The sequence below is a fragment of the Cimex lectularius genome, unplaced genomic scaffold, assembly GCF_000648675.2.
Source record: "Cimex lectularius strain Harlan isolate CLEC.00 unplaced genomic scaffold, Clec_2.1 scaffold91, whole genome shotgun sequence".
NCBI lineage: Eukaryota > Metazoa > Arthropoda > Insecta > Hemiptera > Cimicidae > Cimex > Cimex lectularius.
In genome coordinates, this window is record NW_019394227.1 from 673801 (window position 1) to 697205 (window position 23405).

The 23405-nt window shown below is 32.8% G+C and overlaps 2 protein-coding genes across 5 annotated transcripts in view; one reads left to right on the forward strand and one right to left on the reverse strand.

Annotated features, from left to right (window-relative positions):
- The first annotated feature begins 1 nt into the window (after position 1).
- On the forward strand, positions 2–4397 carry LOC106674198 (adenylyltransferase and sulfurtransferase MOCS3). Its single transcript, XM_014406794.1, has 8 exons — positions 2–102; positions 2052–2127; positions 2188–2280; positions 2345–2465; positions 2523–2824; positions 2877–3103; positions 3908–4133; positions 4200–4397. The coding sequence occupies exons 1-8, from the start codon at positions 49–51 to the stop codon at positions 4343–4345; spliced, it is 1245 nt and encodes a 414-aa protein (XP_014262280.1). The 5' UTR covers positions 2–48; the 3' UTR covers positions 4346–4397.
- A 3119-nt stretch (positions 4398–7516) lies between these two features.
- LOC106674153 (moesin/ezrin/radixin homolog 1) overlaps positions 7517–23405 on the reverse strand; it is a 46651-nt gene continuing 30762 nt past the window's right edge. For all 4 annotated transcript variants that reach the window (XM_014406716.2, XM_014406713.2, XM_014406715.2 and 1 more), the window contains 10 exons: positions 18833–19012; positions 14330–14452; positions 14061–14212; positions 13768–13998; positions 13442–13702; positions 13083–13209; positions 12287–12517; positions 8973–9008; positions 8638–8865; positions 7517–8355 (listed from right to left, as the gene is read on the reverse strand). In XM_014406716.2, coding sequence (XP_014262202.1) covers positions 8191–8355; positions 8638–8865; positions 8973–9008; positions 12287–12517; positions 13083–13209; positions 13442–13702; positions 13768–13998; positions 14061–14212; positions 14330–14452; positions 18833–19012 — 1734 coding nt within the window. In that variant the 3' untranslated portion in view covers positions 7517–8190. The remainder of the gene's footprint in view (positions 8356–8637; positions 8866–8972; positions 9009–12286; positions 12518–13082; positions 13210–13441; positions 13703–13767; positions 13999–14060; positions 14213–14329; positions 14453–18832; positions 19013–23405) is intronic.

The following is a 23405-nucleotide window of genomic DNA, read 5'->3' on the forward strand; positions in this document are numbered from 1 at the left end:
AGTACTCTCTAGGCTTCGTCCGAATTCAGCTACCATAATTCAACCGACATGGACATGCCTAATGAAAACCAGAAAGAAAATCACCAAGGCTCGAAATATCAGGTATAAATCTTGCCGTTTATTTAGTGATGTTTTCACATTCCTTGTTTTTACTCTATGATGATATTTGATCCCTTGAATCTGACAGTTCAGCATTCAACAAGGTCGTATTATCTATTTTATCATATAAATATGAACCCTGAGTATTTACTCTGCATGTTTTATTGATTGTCATGTCGCACAAGTCCCTAAAGAAGAGGCACATGTGAAATCAAGTTTACCATATATAGCGTCAGTACAACCAACTGCACATTTCTGGCAATGTGTCTTGCATTTGACCTTATCTCCGGAACCTCAGTTCATTCAGCCCCATAATTTATTTCAATGCAAAATTTTTCTAGAAGGTTTGCATCACCAGATATGCTCACATCTGTATTATCCATATATAGCTATCATGTCAGATAGCCAAGCAGCCATCAAAGCACTAAGCTCAAATATCATGGTGTTGAACTGCACAACCTAATTAAACTTGTTAGGTACGCAGAATAAAGTCAGCCTCTGCTGGGAGTAGAAGCAACGAGGAAGCGGACAACCTTGCAAGGACGCTACACCTCTGATAAGACCTGAATCTGTGCCATAGGAATCCACACTATCAATGAGTACCTCAGACAGGACAAAAAGAAAATGAAGGAACAATGGAATTCGCTCATTGGACACACAATATCCAAGAACTCCTAACGAATTTTAGAAGGAAAGAACTGCAGAATGAACCAGAGGAAGCAGAAATAAACTGCGAACAGGATTCTTAATAGGACAATGCAAGCTAAATGAACGCTTAAAGAAGATTGGAATAATCCAAGGCACATGTAGATTCTGCAGAGGCAGAGGAGACACCAACACATCTACTAACAAACTGTGGTGCTACACTTGCCCGCAGGAGGAAGTGCTTTGGGATCTACAATGTGACCATAGAAGAGATTCAACCACCGAAACTGGGTCTACTAATCAAGCTCCTTGATGAAGTAGGACTCACCGGTGTGCTTTAGGCAGAGAATGGGGGATACAATAGCTCTTAAAGGGTGCAGTATATTACACCCCGACTAGTACATCTACATCTATAATCCCTGTACTTAGTTTTTTGCACTGCCTATCATTTTCTCCTCCAACTCCAGAGTTCATGCAACAAAATGAAAAATGCTTGCTTTCTAGTCATTTTTCCTATAGCATCACACCAACATCGTGAACTACCCAACTGAATGAAAAATGGAGAAACTTGATGAAAAACTGAACTATAGTACACACACTCAGCTGTGAATATATCACTTAAGATTGATTATGAAGTAATATAGTTGATGACGAAGTAATCCTGTCCTAGCACCATTATTTTGTAAAGGGAAAATTACTTTTTTAGTGTGATCCCATAGGTCGTTCAACTGACAGTCTAGGTATGTCAGTCAGGACCCTCTCTAAGGTGATGTCATCTGTCTGGATTTCTATGTCCATGAAGGTGTCTTATCAATAAACATAAATTTAATCTTTGTTGCAGTTTTTTAAATGTGTTCATTACTTTTTTGAGACACCTTGACAAGTAGGCTTTGTAGTTCTTCTTGGCAATTTGTAATGAAAATTATTCATTCACATATCTTACACTATTTATTGGGGAACCGATCAACTTTAAACCCTCCTCCACATCATCAATATTTTCCCTGAATATGTGTTCACAGTATATGTTAAATAGTAGTGGTGATGGGATGCACCCCTGTCTCACCTCTCTTTTGATTTCGATGTCATCTGATGTTCAATCTTCTATCCTGACATTTGCTTTTTTTTCCAGCTGCTATTATATAGCCAAGAGATAAATAAATTTGATACTACCTTACTAGTATATATATCCCATGAAAAGTGTAGGGTCTAATTTGAGAGAATTTATTAGGCCATGACATCTGATTCATTCTCTAAAATAAATCAATGTTTTTTATAGATGTTTATTTTTCAAAATTGTTTGTTTTAAGCCAGAACATTCTTTGTCTAACCGTGAGCTGATGAAGTACAGTCGACAGATGATCGTTCCGTCCATCGGTGTTCAGGGTAATTCCTTACGAAACAATTTAATTTCTATGCGATTAATTATACAATTAATAATTCCAGGTCAGGAGAAATTTAAAAAGGCTTCTGTTCTGATTGTTGGTTGTGGAGGATTGGGTTGTCCAGCTGCTCAATACCTCGTTGGAACTGGGATTGGTACATCGAAAGTTTATGAACTGAAATATTAATTAACTAAAAAGAAAAAATTAAATTGTACTAGGGCGGATTGGACTTCTTGACTATGACGACGTGGAGGAAAGCAACCTTCATCGCCAAATCTTACACAAAGAAAGTTCCATCGGCATTTCAAAAGTTGAATCCGTAGCAAGTTCATTAATGAAGTAATAATCATCAAAATCAATTATTTGAAAATAAGCTCATAGAATTTTATTGTTTAGCTTAAATAGTGAAGTCAAGATAGAAAAACACCATAAGCAGATTTGTAGCAGTAACGCTTCAGAAATTGTGTCAAAGTATGATATTGTAATTGACGCAACGGATAATGTACCGACTAGATATTTATTGAATGATGTTTGTGTGTTGCTCAATCGGCCGTTAGTATCTGGAAGCGCGATTAAAATGGAAGGACAACTAACAGTCTACAACTGCAAAGGCGGCCCATGTTATAGATGCTTATTTCCACAGCCTCCGCCTCCAGAGGCTGTCTCCAATTGTGGAGACGTGGGGGTTTTAGGACCAGGTGATTACTTGTGTGTGGGTGAAAAAATACGATATTAAATCAAAAGTTTCAGTTCCCGGTGTAATTGGTGTACTCCAGGCATTGCAAGCTGTCAACATAATTCTGGAGAATGAGGGCGTCCTTTCAGGGAAATTGTTAATATTCGATGGACTTGAGACTACATTTAGAACTGTAAAACTGAGAAATCGGTCTGAAAAATGCTTAATCTGCAGTGACCATCCTACAATAAAACAATTGGTCGATTATGAACAGTTTTGTGGATCTCGAGCAAATGACAAGGTAAGGTGTTCTTGTGGGCAAAGGACAAGGTTATATCATTTATGGGGAACTTGGAACTATTCCTCACTGAAGATGGCTTGAAGCTGAAACTCATTTGAGTGAGATTTAAACCAGCAAAAGTAGACAAACTCAGTCAACCGATGTATTATATTCGAATGTTATTTTTACACATATTATATTTTATACATATACATATTACATTTTGATGATGACCAGCACTTGGTCACTTTACCAGGTTTGCTACTCTCATTGATTTAAATTTCTCTCAAATGTGTCTGTTTTTTACTTAAAAAAAAAACAATTAAGGTTTTTAGTTGAGATGAAAAAAAGTTGGCATGAGACGGATACGAACCCACGACCTTCGGCTTGATATGCCGCTGCTCTACCACCTGAGCTATCGTGACCTCAATCCACTCGGACATCAACTCCCCATCTCAACCCCACCTTATGAGTTTTCCCTCCTTTTGCCATTTTTCAATTGTCGTCGAGAATCCAAACCGATTACTCGACATTTGAAAAATGGCAAAAGGAGGGCATAAGGTGGGGTTGAGATGGGGAGTTGATGTCCGAATGGAACGAGGTCACGATAGCTCAGGTGGTAGAGCATCGGCGTATCAAGCTGAAGGTCGTGGGTTCGAATCCCTCTCGTGTCATTAACTTTTTTTCATCTCAACTAAAAACCTTAATTAATTGTAATGTATTAATGGGTCAAGCGGACCACGAAATTAGTGAATTTAACTTTTTTTTAAATTTATTTAATTTTTCTTAATTCAACATCCAAATTTTATGAGAGTTACGTTCTAGAATCCAAATTTAAAAATTCTATCTCCGTCTCAACGAGTCTCAGCCAAACAGCTTCACGAAGTAATGTTAAGCGGCAAACAGCATGTAGTAGTTGATGTGAGGTCTCCTATTGAATTTCAAATGTGCCATATAGCAGGATCTGTAAATTTGCCCTTGGATGATATCAGTAAACGAGATAAGGTTGAGGAAGCTGTTCCGAAAGCCGAGGGTCCAGAGAAGACATCTGGTGGGTTATATAAATTAAATAAAATACCAAGAATACCAATATAATTGACATTTTAATTTGTTTCAGTTTACGTCGTTTGCCGGAGGGGCAATGATTCACAGATAGGTACAAAGAAACTCATGGAAATGTTAAAAGATGTTGACGTTTACGACTTAAAAGGAGGTCTGCATGCTTGGGCCAGTGATGTAGACACAAACTTTCCAGTTTACTAAAAGTATTATTTAAAAAATTAAAAATCGGCTGCAATAAATATGTACATAAGAATATCATATTTTTATTAAAACAACTTTAAAAAACTACTCTTAATTTAAACAAATTTCTTCATTTTAAAATATATCAGGGGGAAAAAGTTAAACTTACATAATATAACATAATATACATGCACAAACTTCAAAGTACATGCAAATGGAACATAAATAAGATTTTTTGACATTCTGAAAGGACTTGGCAATTTTTAATGTTTATATTAACACCCCGAACAATACATCTCAAGAAAACTCTAACAGAAACATGCTATTCCAGCATAATAACTCATGCATTTCAGTTAATGTAAATGAAATAAGAAATTCAATCTTCCAGACGTCATTCCGGTTTACCATTTATTCTGGTAAAGGGCACACGCTGTAGATAATGAATTGGGAAAAATTGAAACTTTTTATGTACAATTGTTTGAATTTGTAGCTGCTGAAACAGGTACACTATTAGTGAAATGACATGCAATCTATTTATGCTTAACATAAAAGTAAGGTCAGAGTCGGTGAGATTCCTAGGCCCCAAGTCTGATCAAAAGTTGATTGCAGGCGCATGTTGATGCCGTCGAGGGTAAAGGGAGAAAAGATATAACACTTAAAGTTCGTAAGACGCTTCAGGTTGAACGGAGAGGAAGACCCATCCGAAAATGTTTGACTTCCTGTTGCGCTTGATCTTTGGTTATTGCTTACTCAAAAAATGTGCCTGCAGGGGCTTGATAGGTTCTTCCACCAGGACCTTCAAGCAAACTCGGGTTCGTTTAGATATGATGTTTAGACATGCTGCTGCCGAACCTTCATGGAGACCAGCTTACCCTCAGCTATGTGGCCAAACCGGGGCACACCGTTCCAAGAGTGATCTTTAGATGCCAATTCAGCCATATTCAAAAATACATGGAAATTGGCAAGAGCCAAAAGTCAGCCAATTTGCTCCTTTTTGCAGTAGAGCTATTTGGTTGAAATAGAATGAATAAACAGATAAAATTATCCTAATAACAATTGTAAAAAGTAAAGAAAAATTTGCAAAAACGTAAAGGCCAAAAACAGGCCAATTCGCCACATTCTATTTTCAACGTTTATCAATATTTTATTTATATTATGTGATCTATTCATTTGAAATAGGCTGTATAAACAGTTTATAACAAATGAAATGAATAACAAATATAAAAAGTACTGAAATTTGCAAAACGACAAAAACCATAACTTGTCCCGTTTTGTCATTTTCAACGTTTATCAATATTTTATGTATATTATGTGATCTATTCATTTGAAATAGGCTGTATAAACAATTTATAACAAATGAAACAAGTAATAAATGTAAAAAGTGCTGAAATATGCAAAACGGCAAAAGCCGTAACTTGCCCTATAACAAATGAAACAAATAACAAATGTAAAAAGTGCTGAAATATGCAAAACGGCAAAAGCCGTAACTTGCCCCGTTTTGTCATTTTTAACGTTTATCAATATTTTATGTATATTATGTGATCTATTCATTTGAAATAGGCTGTATAAACAATTTATAACAAATGAAACAAATAACAAATGTAAAAAGTGCTGAAATATGCAAAACGGCAAAAGCCGTAACTTGCCCCGTTTTGTCATTTTCAACGTTTATGAATATTATGTGATCTATTCATTTGGAATAGGCTGTATAAACAGTTATACCAAATGAAACGAATAACAAAGTAAAAAGTACTGATGTATTACAGTTTATAAGAAATATATAAAGCACTGAAATTTGTAAAAACGCAATATACAGGCGTTTATACAAAGCCTTAAGGATAGCAGCTCTGTGAATGGTATTCGAGCTAGACAAATGGCTGACTGTCCTATGACCTCACCGTACTTGTTACCATGTTGGCTACTCCACTATACCTTCAGCGAGCTAATTTCTTGTATGGTAAAGTATCAGTCAACAGTTTGCCCCCCACCTTCACAGAAAAGTATAAGGCGGGCGAAGATGTGTTGTGTGCCGTGAATTCCAATGGTACATGCGCTTCATTGTCGCTCCCTCAGTATGAATGAGAGTTTTGTCCCTGTGTTGACAATGAATGTATAAATTGTCGTGAATGTGTAGTGTGAGAGGGTTGAAGGAGGAATAACAAGTAACATAAGAAAGATGGTATTTAAGAGTGAGTGAGAGAGTGGATTGATTTCGTTTTAAGAAATGATTGCGCTGGGGGCTGAAACGTCCATGCTGTTCGACTTACAATACCGAGGCCTGTTCAGATTGCTAACACCCGAGGGTGGGTAATTCTTGAGGTCTCCAGTTTTTTTTTGCAAATTACAAAAGCTGAAATGTAAGGATTAAATTTGTACATGATTATAGTAATCAGTAATATAAAAATATAATTCAAAAGTGGAAAAAACTGACGAGGCTGGGTTATAAGCAAATAACAAAGCATATTATGTACCCCAGGTTTTATTGCTATACATTTATTTTTTGTTAACATGACTAAACAAAATCTGTAAATGATACTTAAACTAGAGGAAAACATACAACAGTATCTACAATACATTTAAATATCTTCACAAATTAAACCAATATTTGTAATAAGTATTTGGGGGAGAAAATCAAGTGATGGATATTGAAATCATGGCGAATTTATACTTATACAAAACTGCCTTTAATAATAAGGGGGTGGAAGTGGAGAAGAAGGATTAACAAAGTATACATCGACGAAGAGAATTTTTCAAATATATATAATTTATATATTTTTAAGTACGAAATCCAAATGGTTAAATTTGTTATTAATTGAGCAGTTAAAACTAATCTGCCAGCATGCTACTTTTAAGTTCCTTTTTTTTATTAAAATAATGAAAACTATGCTTTTTTTGTTTTAATAAATATTTGATATAAAATTGAGAAAATACAAATTTCAGTAATACTGATTTTTTTTATCTATATTGTAAAATTACATTCAGCTTATTATAAAGTGAAAAAATATATAATGCTAAGAGTAAAATCACAATATAAATATACACAAAGTATTTAAGGCCACTTAAGAAAATTAGAACTTTTGGAATGATCAAATAAAATATGAATAATAAACCTAAAGTATGCTGTATATAAACAATAATAAAATAACTTTTTATACAAATTATTAAATAAATGAGAATTAACAGTAAATAATTAAGTAGAAGACGACACATACGATAAAATAATATTTCTTATTAAAACATTTGCAAACTGTAATCTGAGACATTTTAACGGTTAAACATAACATTAGAGAATACGTGGATTGTTTTTGCATCTCTATCCAACTAACATGAAACGAGAAACAGATTGAAAACAACTGAGTATAACAAGTAATAGATTTTGAGAATCTAACAAAAATAGCGATAATTTTTTGAACACGGCACAACACTTAATCATCACTTAATTTCGCATCAAAAATAAATAATTCTCTTAATAGGATACAATATAGATTTTTTGTCCCGTTATTAATGGATTATGTTCAAATAACTTTGGCAATCAAGGTAATACCACACCCATATTCACTTTATTTGGAATGATTTGCTTATTGGCATCGTAAATTTAAAATGCCTTTCACTGTAAAATAATTTTTTTGAAATGAAAATTTGTTTAAAAAGTCTCCAATTGCTAATGATCACAAGGGGTTTTTAAATTTTAATGTGGAATCGAATGAGTTACTGATACTTTCTTCTCAAGGGTAAGCAAGATGATTTAAAAAACCCCAGTGACCAATTTTTTTTTCTTATTAAATTCAAAATTTCCAAAATGCACAGATTTTGCTTGCATTAAAACATTCTTTCTGATTGATATGCCTCTAAAAAATCTAAAATTTTTACATATTTTCAAACTGGTCTACTCTGCGCTTTGTGTTACCTTTACGGATTTCTCGCAAAGTTTTGTACTTATCTCTTCCCTGGCGTACGTTCTCTCTGTGAATTTTATCCATAGCAGTTTCTTTTGTCTCATCTCTTGATTGTGCCAAATCTTGTTTAAGCATCTGAAATTTATTGATAAAAAGAAATGAACAAAAACAAAACCAATTGTATGTTTTTTACTCTTCCTGTTGATTTTTTTATATTTCTTGGGTTTCTTTTGAAGAATTAGACAACCATCGAACTCATTTTCTTTTTATTGATATTGATTTAAAAGAAAACGAGACTGATGAGGGGAGTAAATCGATATCAATAAAAAGAAAATGTTTGATGGTTGTCTAGTTGCTGAAAAGAAAGCCAAGCAATAAAAAGAACTAATTGTCTTTTATTAAAGTTAAAAAATATACCTTGAGCTGATCGTGAAGTCTTTCATTTCTCTCAGCCAAAGTACGCCTCTCTTCAACAGGATCTACAATGTTGTCATCAGTAGGAAGATCACGGGAGACATTGCCATTAGGCATGTCATCATTATCATCTTGATCGTTTTCCATAACATGATGATGCTGAGGAGTTGCAGAGGCAAGCATTGCTGCCGTAGCTTCCTCTTGTTTCAGCCTTGCGGCTTCAACCTCTTCCTGTGTTAGAAAACAATTTTTAGTAAATACCAAAAATATGAAAAACTCAACATGCAAACTACTCCAAAGCTTTCTACATAAAATAAATAACTACACAAACAACGCACCTCTGCTTGCTTCCTACGTACAGCTTCTACTTCTTCCTACAACATTATTAAATAGCATTGTATACATTGAACTGCCACTACATACACTCAAGTTACACTCAAAGACAAAAGAAAGCGACGTTTGTATTTGTTTCATTTTCATAACTAGGTTTTAAGATTTATAGTTGACTTAAAAAAAAACACAACATTGGAACTTGTTTACCTTTATGGAGCGTTACTAATCTTATACAATCTTTAGATTAAAAATAATAAAGAAAATCAGTTCAATCATCCTCTCCAGAGCTCTCGTTTTTGATGAAATAATAAATCTATGTAAAAATTGAGTATTCGTTTTTTCTTCTTGAAAGCATGTTTTTAAGTCAAGATGGTTTGGCCAACAATGGACAGTGTTACATAGTGTCAATGTAGGTATGCCACACTCTACTATAAACAATAGTCTATATTGGTTTAGGGCCCCGGATGTTTCGATCAAGAAGGTAGTGGTTGACCATGAAAACAATGCTAGAGAGACTTATTGCTCTTCCAGCACTACAGAACTGTGATAAACAGTTTTCTTCATATAGAGATAACTCCAAACGGTCCATAATGTAAGCTATAAAACTGTTATCGTCTCTAGGCATATATTATGCAGGGTGGGCGACCAAGACCCGAGGGGTTAAATGCCTGGGTAGACTCGTACCCCATCCCTAAAAGGTCCGGGACTTGGTCGGCTCACGGGTCCTACATACATCTCTTGGACCTGTTCACAAACCCCAAGATTTTGGACCATTTAATCTCGTGGAGTGATTTGGTGATGTCCGCTCCTTCAAAGATTTCAAATCTAGACCTAGCATACCTATCACATTCTGCAAGGTAGTGCCTTGCTGTTTCTTCTTTTATTTCGCAAAAATGGCAAAAAGGATCCGGTATAATACCCATTATGGAGAGGTGTCTTCTCAGTGGGCAGTGGCCCGTCAGGATACCTATCAGCCTCCTAATTCCCTTCCTTGAGTTAGAGAATAGCCATTTCGATTCTGCTGGTTTGATCACCTTAACAAACTCTCTTGGTTGCTTTTGTCCGGGGCCCCAGTTATTATTAATACTCTCTTTCACTGCTCATAGAGTGAGGTAATATCGGTTGAGGCCCGACAAACGCAGTATTAGAGCCTTCTTTGGCCAGGCCATCTGCCTTTTCATTGCCGTGGTGTCTTTTATGTGCTGGTATGGTAAACCTAGAAGAGATCCTATTAATAAGATCTACAATTTCCTCCACCAGTCGTGAGGTTGACAAATCTTTTTGTAATGACCTAAGACTAGCCTGACTGTCAGAAAAAATTCTAATATCTTTTCCCTTCATTTTATTTTCCATAAGCGCTCTACAACACACATTAATGGCCCAGATTTCCGCCTGAAAAACGGAGGTGTTATTTCCAAGAGGGGAGAAGATGCTGATACGTAATTTAGGTATATGAATTCCAGCACCACTTCCTTTACCTTTGATAAGTGAACCATCTGTATAGCAGTCTATGTTGCGATGGTCATCATCCAAACTCTAGACATACCACATCAGGTTCTCTACTGCTGGAGAGACAGAAAATTCTTCTGGAAACTCTACTGTGGTCCTATTCGATCAATTTATTGGGAACAAATTTGTGTTAATGCCTGATACTGCTCGACCACACATACATAGTTCGATCGCATAGAACATTTATGAGAAATCATTCACCACAGCTCTAACAGGAGATGAACAGCTAAAACTGCTCTTGTTGAAGAATGGGATTCTGCTTATTTACTTGATGCCTATGAGAATTAAGGACCTCCGTGAGATCAGAACAGGTAATATATGTTAAGACCAAAATTAAGTAATAAGTTTTAATCCATCACTAAATGATTTTCCAGTGTTTTGGTGAATTTTCTTTGAAACCATCATAATCAAATTATTTTTATTAAAACTCATAAATTTCTGACCACGTTTAATTGGGGTTACATTAAGCTAAGTATGCTGCAATTAATATATAAAAATACATACAGTATTGAAATGAATAACAAAATACGAGTTCCTGTTTTGTTTTGTCTTTGAGTGTATTTAACCTGTTGACTGCGAGCCTGTCCAGCCTAAAGATTTAATGGTTGACAGTAACAACAGCTAAGTCAACACACTGTTGATGTATGCACCGGGCAAGGAGGTTCGACAGGTCAACCGCAGCCAAGGGGGTTATTTGTTAAAAATTAACTAGATTTATTAAACTACTAGGTGCATTCTATTAATTAATACTTTCTTAAATAATATCTATGATTATGTGCAATATCAAAAACAAGCTTTATAATAAAAATATATCTAGAATAATTTAAAAATTTGCATATGATATTTACATTAAAAATAATGCAGTTTCAAGATGCTTAGAGTTTGGGTGCTGTTTTATTAATTGTTTAAAGATAATTAATATTTATATAACATAATAATAAAGTAAAATTTCAGTTTTAAACTTAATTTAAAAATAAATAAAATAAAATAAAGAGATTGTTTTAAATTTTCCATACTTTTCATACCCACAAGCATCACAAATCAAACCTACATGAGTTAAGTGTACAAAATGTATATGTCGCAGTCACTTAGTCAAATATGTAATTTGGTCAAATGCCAAGTCATTTATTCAAATTTAAAATTACTGATGGTATGACTTTATTGCCTAGACACTTCATCAAAAGTCTCGGCACTTAATTATTTTCAATATGGCATTAGGCAGTTAGTTAGTCAAAAATAAAATATAATGAAAAATACATTTACTTATTTATATACAATCGAGACATAACATTATTTGTTCATGCAACTAAGACTACCATGGCATTTTGAAATTCTTTGCCTCTGCCTCCATGGCCAATGATACAGTGTACTTCAGCCAATTTACCAAACATTTCATATAAACCATATATGTAATAGCATCAGATTCAAGTTTCGGCTTAATAATCACATTCAATTTACAACTTACCTCTATCAGATTGTATGTGCCTAACAGAAAGTACGAAATTTTCATGTTTCTGTTGTCTTGGAATACACATCTAACTCTAGGTAAAACCATTCGTGCTGAGATGCCATTGTGATACTGAGAGAGGCCTTACATAGGGACAAAAGAAAAGGAGTACAGCTATGTCATTGTGTAGATTGACTGACTGACTAAACATGGGCCGAGGTTTAAAGATCTACATTTGATTTGAGCAAATGATTAGTTATATAGACAAATTATTATATTTTAACTATGTGCCTAGTCATTTCATTAAGTCACTGAACTTCACTATCTGCCTGCGACATAAACATTATTATGGTTTGAAAATACCTGAAGTCGCCTCGTCTCTTCATCTTTGGCTTCTACTACACTTTGGATTCTAGTAACCTCCTCCTGCTTGGCCATGATTTCTTGTTCGAGCTTGGCCCTTTCGACTGCCTCCATGTTCTTTGATTCTTCCAGGCGGTTCATCATGACAGTCAGTTCATTTTGCTTGTGCTCCAGCTCCTCTTTGGCAAGTTGTAGCTGCCTGAGCTGCTCCTCGAGCCGGCGGATCATTTCCTGGAGAGCAATAAACATTATCTTTCAGGGTGTTGTTATGTAATCGAACAATGTTTATTTTCAGATACAGACAAACCGTGAGCTTAGCCAATTTGAACCACTGCACAAAATGTTATTTACTTGAAATTTATTTTTTTTAAGTGTAAATTATAGATGATTTTGTTCAACCCAATTCTTAAAGACATGTAATAATTACAAAATACAGATTTTTATTGTAGTCTAGAGTAATATATCAGGCCTTGGTTTATCACCTACAATGTTGACTTTTAAGATTAGACCAGAAAACATAGAGCAAACAGAACTTTAAGGTAACATACCTTGAAAATACAAATTTGCTTGCAATCAATCAAAAAATTAAATGAAAAGGAAATATAAAAGGACACTAGTTGGAAAACGGTATACTCATACCACATTAATATTTCTAACTTATGGGTTAAAAAGTTCAAATGCCAAATATTTTAACTGTAGCAAAGGTCAACCAGATCACAACCTCAATTATATTTCAACTTGCAATTTATTAACAATTATGTATAAAAAATAGTCAAAATATGAACAAAAATCTTACTTGGGCTTCTTGAAGGTCTTGTTGGCGTTTTTCCATTTCATCCTGCATTGACTTAATCTTCTCTTCGTATTCTTGCTGCTTCCTTTCGGCCTTTTCCCTAGCTGCAATTTCAGATTGGAGCTTCTCACTATTGAAAAGAGAAAACAAATTAGTACTTCCTATCATTTATAGAAATTATTACGGTGGGAAGAGTATGTACATTCACTTTTTGTAAATGATGGTTCTATTCACAGATTTATAATTCCTTCAATCTGATGAATGTTTAATGCTTGAATTCCGGATAGTTGTAAACAACAAATCCGTGAGTGAAACAATCATTTACAAAAAGTTCCTAAACTTTTGTTATTCAAATTACCCACCGTTGTTGTTGTTTAGCTTGCTTCTCTTCTTTTGCCTGTGCTTTCATCTGCTGGACGTCAATCGTGTCTGGTTTACGCCTCCTCATGTAAAGCTCATGGTTGCCCATGCACAATGCAAGGATTCGTTTGTTTATTCTAACTCTCGACGCCAAAAACACAAAATCAGGTGCTTTCTTGTCAATAGGTTTAATGATAAATTTTTTATCATTAAATGATATGTTTCTAATTTCAGACCAAGGGAAACCTATTTTTGGCGTTAACCTGTAATAGAAAGAAAAAAAAAATTAACAATTGTACTTGTTAAAATGTTTTCCCTTCAAACATACTTGTCTTCTTTCTCATAAATGTTGAGCCCAAGTGCATCAACTCCAAGAAACAATTCTGTTCCTTTTTTATTACGAATTTCAAAATAATTAACACCATACATTTCAAGATCTTGAGCTATTTTTAAATATTCCATCATGGCATCCTCGCGCAACATGCCTTTATGCTCATGCCACCATGTAGTAATATTTTGTTCCCATTCATCTTTTGACATTTTGTGCTGGTCCATAACTCTATAATTGAAGAAAAATTATTATAACGACAATTTTAACAAAAACTTGTTTTATGCTCTTACCTTTGGGGCAAAAGTCTATCATTCGCTAAAAAACCAGCCCCATGGTTGTTTTTGTTATAGTCGCCATGCCTAGCCTGAACCGCATAAGAAGCCAAAAGAACAGAAGTTTCTGAGGGGCAGTAAATTTCATCCGAAAGGATTGTATGTTTCACCTAAAAATGTAATTAAACACTTGATGCTATTTTAATGAACTAGATCGATTTGATCTGACATGAAGATAGGTTTCGTACAAATTGTTATAGCAAAATGGGCTAATAGACAGGGTTTACCTGCAGGTAGAACAGTCGAAGAGTAATATCCTGAATTAATTCATCAGCAACATCCTCGGGGTAGAATTTGGCACGGAATTTGAACTGGAGAGGACTTTCCTTCTTTACATCTTGGTTCATCACCTAATAAAAATCAAATGCAAATTACAGACCTATTTAAAGTTTATTTTTAATTCACAATTCAAGTCACATAAGCCAGTTATTTAAAACACAACAGATTAGAACCAAATAATTAAGTTCCACGAGGAAAATGCCTGTCATGAAGGAGTTTAATCTAGTGCATAATATTATGTGCAATATGGTGATTAAACATTACAATAAATTAAACTTTATTCATTGTTTAAAATTAGTTTTAATCATCCATATTTTCATTGCTAAAAAATCTGATTGGCCTTTCCCACCCAACTTGGCCAAACCTTGGCAGATAACCAAGGACTCTTCGTAAACTCATTTCACACATGAATTTTAATCAACAAGAAATATTATGAAATATGTCCTACAATATTTTTTAACAAACATACAATAAATTAAAATCCTGGAAAGCTTCAAAAAATATTCAAATATAGTAGAATGCCACGTAAAAGATTTTTTTAAAATTTTACATTGGCCTTTTATGAGATGAAACAATTAGTTTTGTTTATTTAGAATTTTTTACATGAATTTAGGAATACTATTAATACATAAAATATATTCTGTTGCTTTTAGAAGCTGAACTCACCCAAGAGACAATGTCTTGCTTCCACACAGCGTCCCAGCATGCAGCAATCAAAAAGAAGCATATTCAATTACACAAGCTATCAATTTATTCAACACCTCAATAAGGTTTTAAAGAAGACATTACGTCATATTGTATGACATGTCACAATTCAATTAACATTTGTTTTTGTCCATTTGCTGTATGAAATGTGTTTTTAATGACTTTTGAAATGGGTTCTAATGGCTCAAGACTACTCTACATAATACAACAATAAGGCAGATGAAGAAGGTAAATGAAATGGCCCAATAAATTCTTCATGGTTAAGATTGAAAATTATAATATGTAATAAGTCGACAACTATTCCTGCATATATTTATGTTTGAAAGATAACTGAGTTGGGTTTTTCCATGCATTAAAATAAGGAAAATAAACGTACAGCTTACAGTTTTGATCAATTTATTTGATTACTTTTCAGTTTTTCCCCTTACCAAGTCAATCCTGTTTTTTAGATGAAGTTGTTTTTTATAAATTTTTGTTATCCTCGTGATGAGATTGTCAGGCTAGCATGCAATATAAAATTGAAATAAAAATTAATCAAGTATTATCTAGCGTGAGATGATAACTTAAACAATACTTTCTCATGCAACAAAATTTGCCATAAAAAATCTAAACATGTTAATTAAAATGTTAACACATTCTATAACAACAAAACAGTGCAACACAAGCAATTGTAACAAAATTAAAAAATAAAATATTTACAAAACAGTATTTTAATTATTTTTCATTATATTTTATATCGGAAATTTTTAAGGCTAATTTGCCTTTTTGGCTAATTTGGTTTTTATTAAAAAAAAATTCTATGTGGGTTTTTAAAATAATTTTACTTTTTGTAATTAATTTACTTAAAAAAAAAACCATGAAATTGCTTTTTAAACAAAAAACATTTTTTTTATTATTATCAAATTATTCTGCTTTTATTTCATTTTCCTACAGGCCATTTCCAATTATCCTGAACGTAGATTTATAGTTATATTTAAATAGATGAAAGTAAGTAGGTATTAGTTTAGGGCATGCTCTGTAAAAATACTTAATCCCCTTGCTCATGGATGAAACACATCTCTCATTTTCAAACATAAAGGGAGATGGAAGCAAAAGCTTTTTTTTCTTTTTATTTTCTTCTTTTAATTGAAATTAATCTGAAGTGACTACACACACATTCTAACTAATCAAGAAAAAGTCATATGCACTGTGCTAATTTCATTTCCTTATGATATAATTTATCTCCCTTTAACTAAACAAGATATAATTGGAAAATAAATCATAAATTAGAAATTACACTATTTAAAAACTGTCTGTTACTGATCAAAAATTAAACATTAAAGGTGGATACAATTGTCTGTACATATATGTATATAATTACATAAAAAAACCAAATTGGATTGGAAAAATAAAAAAATAAATTTTAAAATATATCAACAAATTCAGCCCAGGATATTACATTTAAGTGATAAAAAATATATTATTAAAAATATTACAATGCATACACTAAGACAAAAACTGGACACTTGTATTTTGTTGTTTATTTCAAACTATGTGTATGTATTTTTATTGTATTTATTGTAATTATAGCACCCTACTTTAATGTAAATTTAAATTATTTATTAAACCTTAATTAATTGTCATGTATTAATTGGTCAAGCGGACCACGAAAGTAGTGAATTAGTAAATTTAAAAGTTTAAAGTTCAAATTAAATTAGAAATTCACGAGTTTAAAAAAATTAATTAATTATGATGGTTTGAAAGAAAACCAAAATACCAGAAAATCAGTGATAGAATAAAATTTAAATAAAAAATTTATTCCTTAACTAAATTATTTTCCTGTGTTTTCGTTGAATTTTCTTTCAAAACCATCATGATTAAATAATAATCATTAAAACTCATGAATTTCTGATCTCGTTTAATTTGTTTTCATTAAAATAAATTATGGTGTAATAAGTATAATGATAAAAATACATATAGTTTGAAATAAACAACAAAATATGATTCTCTTTTTTTGTCTCTGAGTGTCATTTTTTTAACTAATTGATGATTACCATGTAAAAAAATATGTTTAAAGACTAATACATAGGGCCTACAATTTGCTAAATATAAAATTCTAACCAATTTGCACATTGCAAGATGGATAAAATGTTCTGAATTTTAATGGTGCAAAAAAAATCTAATATTATGGTTAAAATACAATTTAGAAAACTAACCAAGCAAATTGACGACAACAAAACCGGCTGCTATAAATATTCACCACAGCCACATACATCTTTTTTAAATTGTAAAGAATGAGTAACCCTATATTATTTCCGATATAATTAATATCAGCCTTCAGTATTGTTATTTTATATTAAAAACCTGGGGTAATCCCAATGGTAAGAGAAAACAAGTTTCTTCATCGATCTTTTGAGGGTTATATTTCTGATATATGCAGAATGGATGGGTTATGTTTGATCTCCATCATTGTAAATTTATAATAATAATCCGCTTGAATTATCGACAAATAAATCAACAGGTAAACAAAGGTTGATATTTATTAAACTTGTAATATTATTAATTGTTGTTTAAATTCCTGATGAAGCGAATGTATTCAGTATGTATTGACAGCTCAAAAAAGAAGCTGAGGGTTTTCATTCCAATTGGCCATATTTTAAATCTAGAAAATTATTTGGGATTTGTGCTTTATTTAACATCATGCTTTTCACATTCTTTATTTCATCTTTGAATTACCTACATTATACAATTATTGTTGCAACTATTGTACCATGTACATTGGCTTAGAAGGAGCTAAGAGGAGCAGCCTTAAAGGACTTAAACAGCCATAAAAAGATGTAAAAGGTTTCTAAAAAAAATTATATTTGTAAGAGGGAGGAAAAAATTATTTGGGATTTGTGCTTTAATGAACTTCACATTCTTTATTTGGTTTGGAAGGTCTTTTTGAACTGCAGCATTAAACAACAGTTGTTACCTTTGTATCATGCATCTAGATTGGCTGAGAAGTAGCCCAGAGGAGCTCGAAAAGTATTTAAACAGCGTTGAAAAGGATAAAAACGTTAAAAAATTATATTTGTAGGAGAAAAGAAAAGCATATTGATTATAAGGTATGCCATGAAAATAAATTTTCATGAAAGTGGAGCTAGTAGGGATACTGAAAAATCGGGGCCTAAAGTTAATTTTAAAAATAACAGGCAATAAATTTTAAATCCATATTTTTTAAATATCATGCTAAAGTTAAGTGACATAATAGGTCGACATACGGCACACTAGGATGAGAAGAAGCTTTCCTTGACATGCCTTACACATCTGACCTAGCCAGGTTTACCTTAACCAAGGTCGACCTGCAGTCGTGCATCCCGAATGAATTTCCCAAAAACTCTTTCTTTAATAGTTATTTTTATATCAAGGTAGCGTGTGAAGGAACTAGGTCAATATTTAATAATCACACAGAACAAAAATCCACGGCAAAGTGACAAACGTTGTGAATATTGATGGCATTATACCTTGGGAAAACGCCCCACGTTATTCGGCCGCCGAGAGCATCACAAAACGAAAAGGATATGTATTTCTTTGTGATTCATGAGAACAAACAGCCATACAAGCACTGTATTTATAAGGCATTGTGTTCAACTTGCAAGGACAATTATGTAAAAACGAGGACTTTTCGCGTTTGTTTCTATAAAATTCCGGCACGGTGGAAAACAAAGAATTGTTCAACAAAAGCGTTTAATTTCTTTGTCGGTGTTTGGGCAGTTAAAACTGACCTTTTTGTAGAGTTTGATCCACGTCGAGTCCCCTTTTCCGTCCGTGTACTGAAGTCCAAAAAACCAAACTTCGCGGAGGCCGATGGTCTTCACCACCTGGTCGAAGAGCTGTTTGCCGGTTGTGGATTGTTGGATAGAAAACTCCAACTCGGCGTCCATCGTCGTAACGCGAACATTTAGCTGGAAAAAAATATTACATTTTAAAATCAATTGATTAAACAATTACCTGAACATATCAGAAAAAAAGTCAGCTTCAAACTTTCAGAATTTGCCCCATAAAGCTTGGATTTTTAAAACGTTTGTTTTTGCCCTATACATAGAATTTTTATTTATTCTTGGTCAGTTTAAACAGCGCAGTTTTCTCTTGAACATTTTTAGCTTAGCACCATTATCAGACCGTACAGTAATGAAAGACTGCTTCAAATTTATTACAGACAACAGAGTTTAAACACTCAAACCACAAATACTCGACAATAATTCTAAAACTTCCTAAAAACCCTTTCTTTCAGTTTTAGGTTTTTTTTAGTCTCGTCGAAAATATCCCATTTATTTTCTTTCCATTCCTTTGACGTGAAATACTAGAAGCTTCGCAGATACTCTTCTCAACTTTATAAATCAATTTTATGATTTCTAAATTTGGACAATTCAAAAAGCCCAAATAAAACTATTTACTTTTTATAAATATTGACAATAATTGTTTCTTTCTACGAAGCACGAGACATTGATACATTTCGTTTTAAGAAGGTATTAAATGGGATAAATGTAGGTCAAGATGATCTACTATCAAATGGAAACGTTCAGGACTAATTTGATTGGTTTGAATCACCTTTAAAGAATTTACTATTTTGCATTTTAGCTCTAAAAAATATAACAGAATCGTTTTGATATTATTACACCTGAATAACTGAAAATTAACAAATTTTTTTACAAGATCCTTTATTTACCTAAAAATTCTAAGTTAAGCCTAGAAAATATCATATTCCTCACTATTCACCAATGTTAGTTGAAAATTGAAAATTATATATGTTACAAGATCCATTATTTAACTGAAAATTTGAAGTTAACCTAGATACGACTCTTCTAATTATTCACTAATATTGGTTGAAAACTGAAAATTATATATTACAAGAGCTTTATTTTACTAATATATTTAACTCAAAATTCTAAGTTAAGCCTAGAAAATACTACATTCCTATCTATTCATCAATTTTGGTTGAAAACTGAAACTTATACATTGCCTGATCCTTTTTTTAACTAAATATTCTAAGTTAAGCCTAAATATCACACTCCTATTCACTTACGTCGGCTCAAGACTGAAAATTATATAATATTATTACGACTGAATATCAATAACACAGGGGATTCGCTATTCGCACGACAAAGTTCTTAAGGTGCTTCCACACCCGAACTGAAACAAAACAGTTCGTATGAACCATGGTCTGATTCTCAACCCTTTCGCAGATATGTAACCAAAATTTTATGTTTTTTTTAAACTATCTACGATTTTCATACTCACAGCTTTTCAACTACATATTCATTTTTGGGGAAATCCTAAAAAGCATTAAATTCCCTTTGAAAACCTTTCTAGAACTTTCAATTTACTTTTTGAGCTTGACAAATTTCATAACAACTTTGTTTAATAAGCTTTCTGGAGGTATATTTCTTTAATTACATCAAACCAAAATGCAGACATTTTATGCTAATTGGGAAAAAAGTGCTGACGGTGAGAAAAAAAAAAGAGGGAGTGGGATTAATCCAGTAATGCAATTTTTTCCCTAGCCAAAATTTCCTTCTCAACTTTAAATTAATTTTAAAAAAGTATAAAAAGAAAGAAAAATGGAATAAAACACATAAAAAAAGACAATCGACATAGCTAACAATCAAAGCAGAAAATTGTACAAAATATCTACACTAAACACAGAAAAAAAATAAAAAAGACAAATTCAACGTCATTTTTCGGCTTTGATTGTTTACTATGTTTATTGTCTATCTTTTTTTACGTTGAATTCTCATTTTTGGAGTAAGCAATTTTTAGCATAAACATAGATGTATACATAGATAACAAAAATTAAATTGAACATTCTACAAGGGTTCCTTCTCAAAGAAAATTTAACGCTCTTTTCAATGTTTTTATTCGATTTCCTCAAAATGAATAGTTAATGTCTGCATTTTGGTTTGATGTAATTAAAGAAATATACCTCCAGAAAGCTTATTAAACAAAGTTGTTATGAAATTTGCCAAGCTCAAAAAGTAAAAAGCTACAAGTAGATTTTTTTATGCAAACTGGTTATATGAAAACAAAAACATAAAATATATCTGCCGTAGAAAAAGTGGACCAAATATCTACTCTAAACCCAGACCAAAAAAAAGTTTTTACCAACTTTAACTTAATAAAAGAAAAGACACATTCAAACTAATTTTTCTGCTTTGGTTGTTTACTATGTTTGTCTCTCTTTCATGCGTTTTATTTGATTTTTATTTTTAGCATTAGTAATTTTTAGCATAAATCAGTTTTTGAAAGATTAATCAACCCTACTCCGCATTTTTTTCACCGTCATAAGTTTTTCCCATTTAGCATAAAATTTATGCATTTTAGTTCGATGTAATCAAAGGAAAGGGTGAACAGCTAGAAAGCTTGTTTTTTATTTTTTTTTATTTCCCCAAAAATGAACGCAAGAGCTACGAGTATAGATTTACAGAGAAAACCGTATAGAGTTGAAAAAACATCAACAAAATGTTGAATATTTACGAAAGGGCTGATAATCAGATGGGTCTTTTTTGGTGCATTTGAGATGTAGAAGCATCTGCGAACTTTGTCGTACGAGTAGTGATTGATACTTATCGCCCTATATATTGATACCTAAGTCGTATTTCATAAACTTATATATTTTAAACTAACCCAACGACAATCTATTTACATAATATTTATATAATAAATTAGTCATTCCAAGGTGTAGGATGCCGGAAAATCCCCGTGAGTACATCGTCACTTCGAGCAACTAATTCCCATATATTATAACTAATGGTAAGACAATGTAATTGAATAAATTGAAGATGAACTGAACTTAATAGACGTTCTAGCAATATTCACTGTCCATTTCGAAGATTACTTAATATCGTAATTTAAACAACAATACAAGAGTCATGATGGCCAGAACGAACATTATCAACTGGCGATCTTCTTAATAAATAATAACAATAATAATAATGGGCTGGTTTCGAAAGACAAAAATATTTTCTAAACTACGAGAAAACCCGTGCTTTAAAATGCTGTATAATTTTAAACCTCCCCAGCAAATTTCTCAAACAAAGCTAAAAGTTTATAGTTCTGATCGTTCAATAATATAATAACACTCAATATAAATAAAATAAAAGTAAAATACAAATTTCATTACCTATTTTATAGTTAATTATTTAACATGCTAAAATTGAATTTTTAAATGTTGAAGTCATCTGCTAAAACCTACTGAAAAACTCAATTTCCTAATGATTATCCGGAAGACAATTTCTGTTTTATTGTGTTCATTTTTGGTTGGGTTTAGTTAGCATCCTTGGAATCAGCATAGTAAATTAAAAAAGCGAAGTTCCCAGTGTTTATATGTCTAACAGATAAGAAATTCCACGAACGATTTTTTTTAATGCTGCCCAACAGACAAACGATGATAAGACATGAACAGTTGTTACAACTAGCATTTGTAAGACAAGCAAGAAGTTAAAACTTTTTGTAAACTCCAATACGTATATGACAATACAGGGGGCAAAAATGGACAACACATTTTTGGTTTTTTCTTTGAAAATGTGACCATGAGAGATGACCTCTTAACAATTCTTAACAGGCTATAGCTCTATAACCCTTTAAAGTTTTACTATTCAATAGTACATGCAAAATTATTTCAATATGTTCAAGTATTTTCATTCATCTGTCTCTCTAACTCATTCATTCGCATATTCTCCCCACCTCTCTTACACACCCACATTCTTTCTCACCCCCTCTCACTCATTCATCATTAATCTCTCTTACACCCAGACGAGTCACTATCTCACTCACATTCTCTCTCTCTCTCTCTCTCTCTCTCTCTCTCTCTCTCTCTCACACACACACACAAACACACATTCACTCATCCACATTTTCTATCTCTCACCCATTCACATTTTCTATCTCCCCTCTCCCATTCACTTTTCTCTCACTCATTCACATTCACATTCTCTCTCTCTCTCTACTTACTCATTCGCATTTTCGATATCTCACTCATTCACATTTTCTATCTCTCCTCACCCATTCACTTTCCTCTCACCCATTCACTCTCTCCCATTCACATTCTCTCTCTCACTCACTCATTCGAATTTTCTATCTCTCACCTATTTACATTTTCTATCTCTCACCTATTTACATTTTCTATCTCTCACTCATTCACATTCTCTCTCTCTCTCACTCACTCACTCACTCGTTCACATTTTCTCTTTCCCACCCATTCACATTTTCTATCTTCCCTCTCCCATTCACTTTTCTCTCACTCATTTATATTCACTCTCTCCCATTCACATTCTCTCTCTCACTCACTCATTCGCATTT

Bases quoted from the DNA above. Each gene is read 5' to 3' on its own strand.
- LOC106674198 (XM_014406794.1), top strand. From the start codon at position 49: ATGGACATGCCTAATGAAAACCAGAAAGAAAATCACCAAGGCTCGAAA. The intron at 103-2,051 runs GTATAAATCTTG...GTTTGTTTTAAG, and splicing joins ACCAAGGCTCGAAATATCAG to CCAGAACATTCTTTGTCTAA. The intron at 2,128-2,187 runs GTAATTCCTTAC...TAATAATTCCAG, and splicing joins TCCGTCCATCGGTGTTCAGG to GTCAGGAGAAATTTAAAAAG.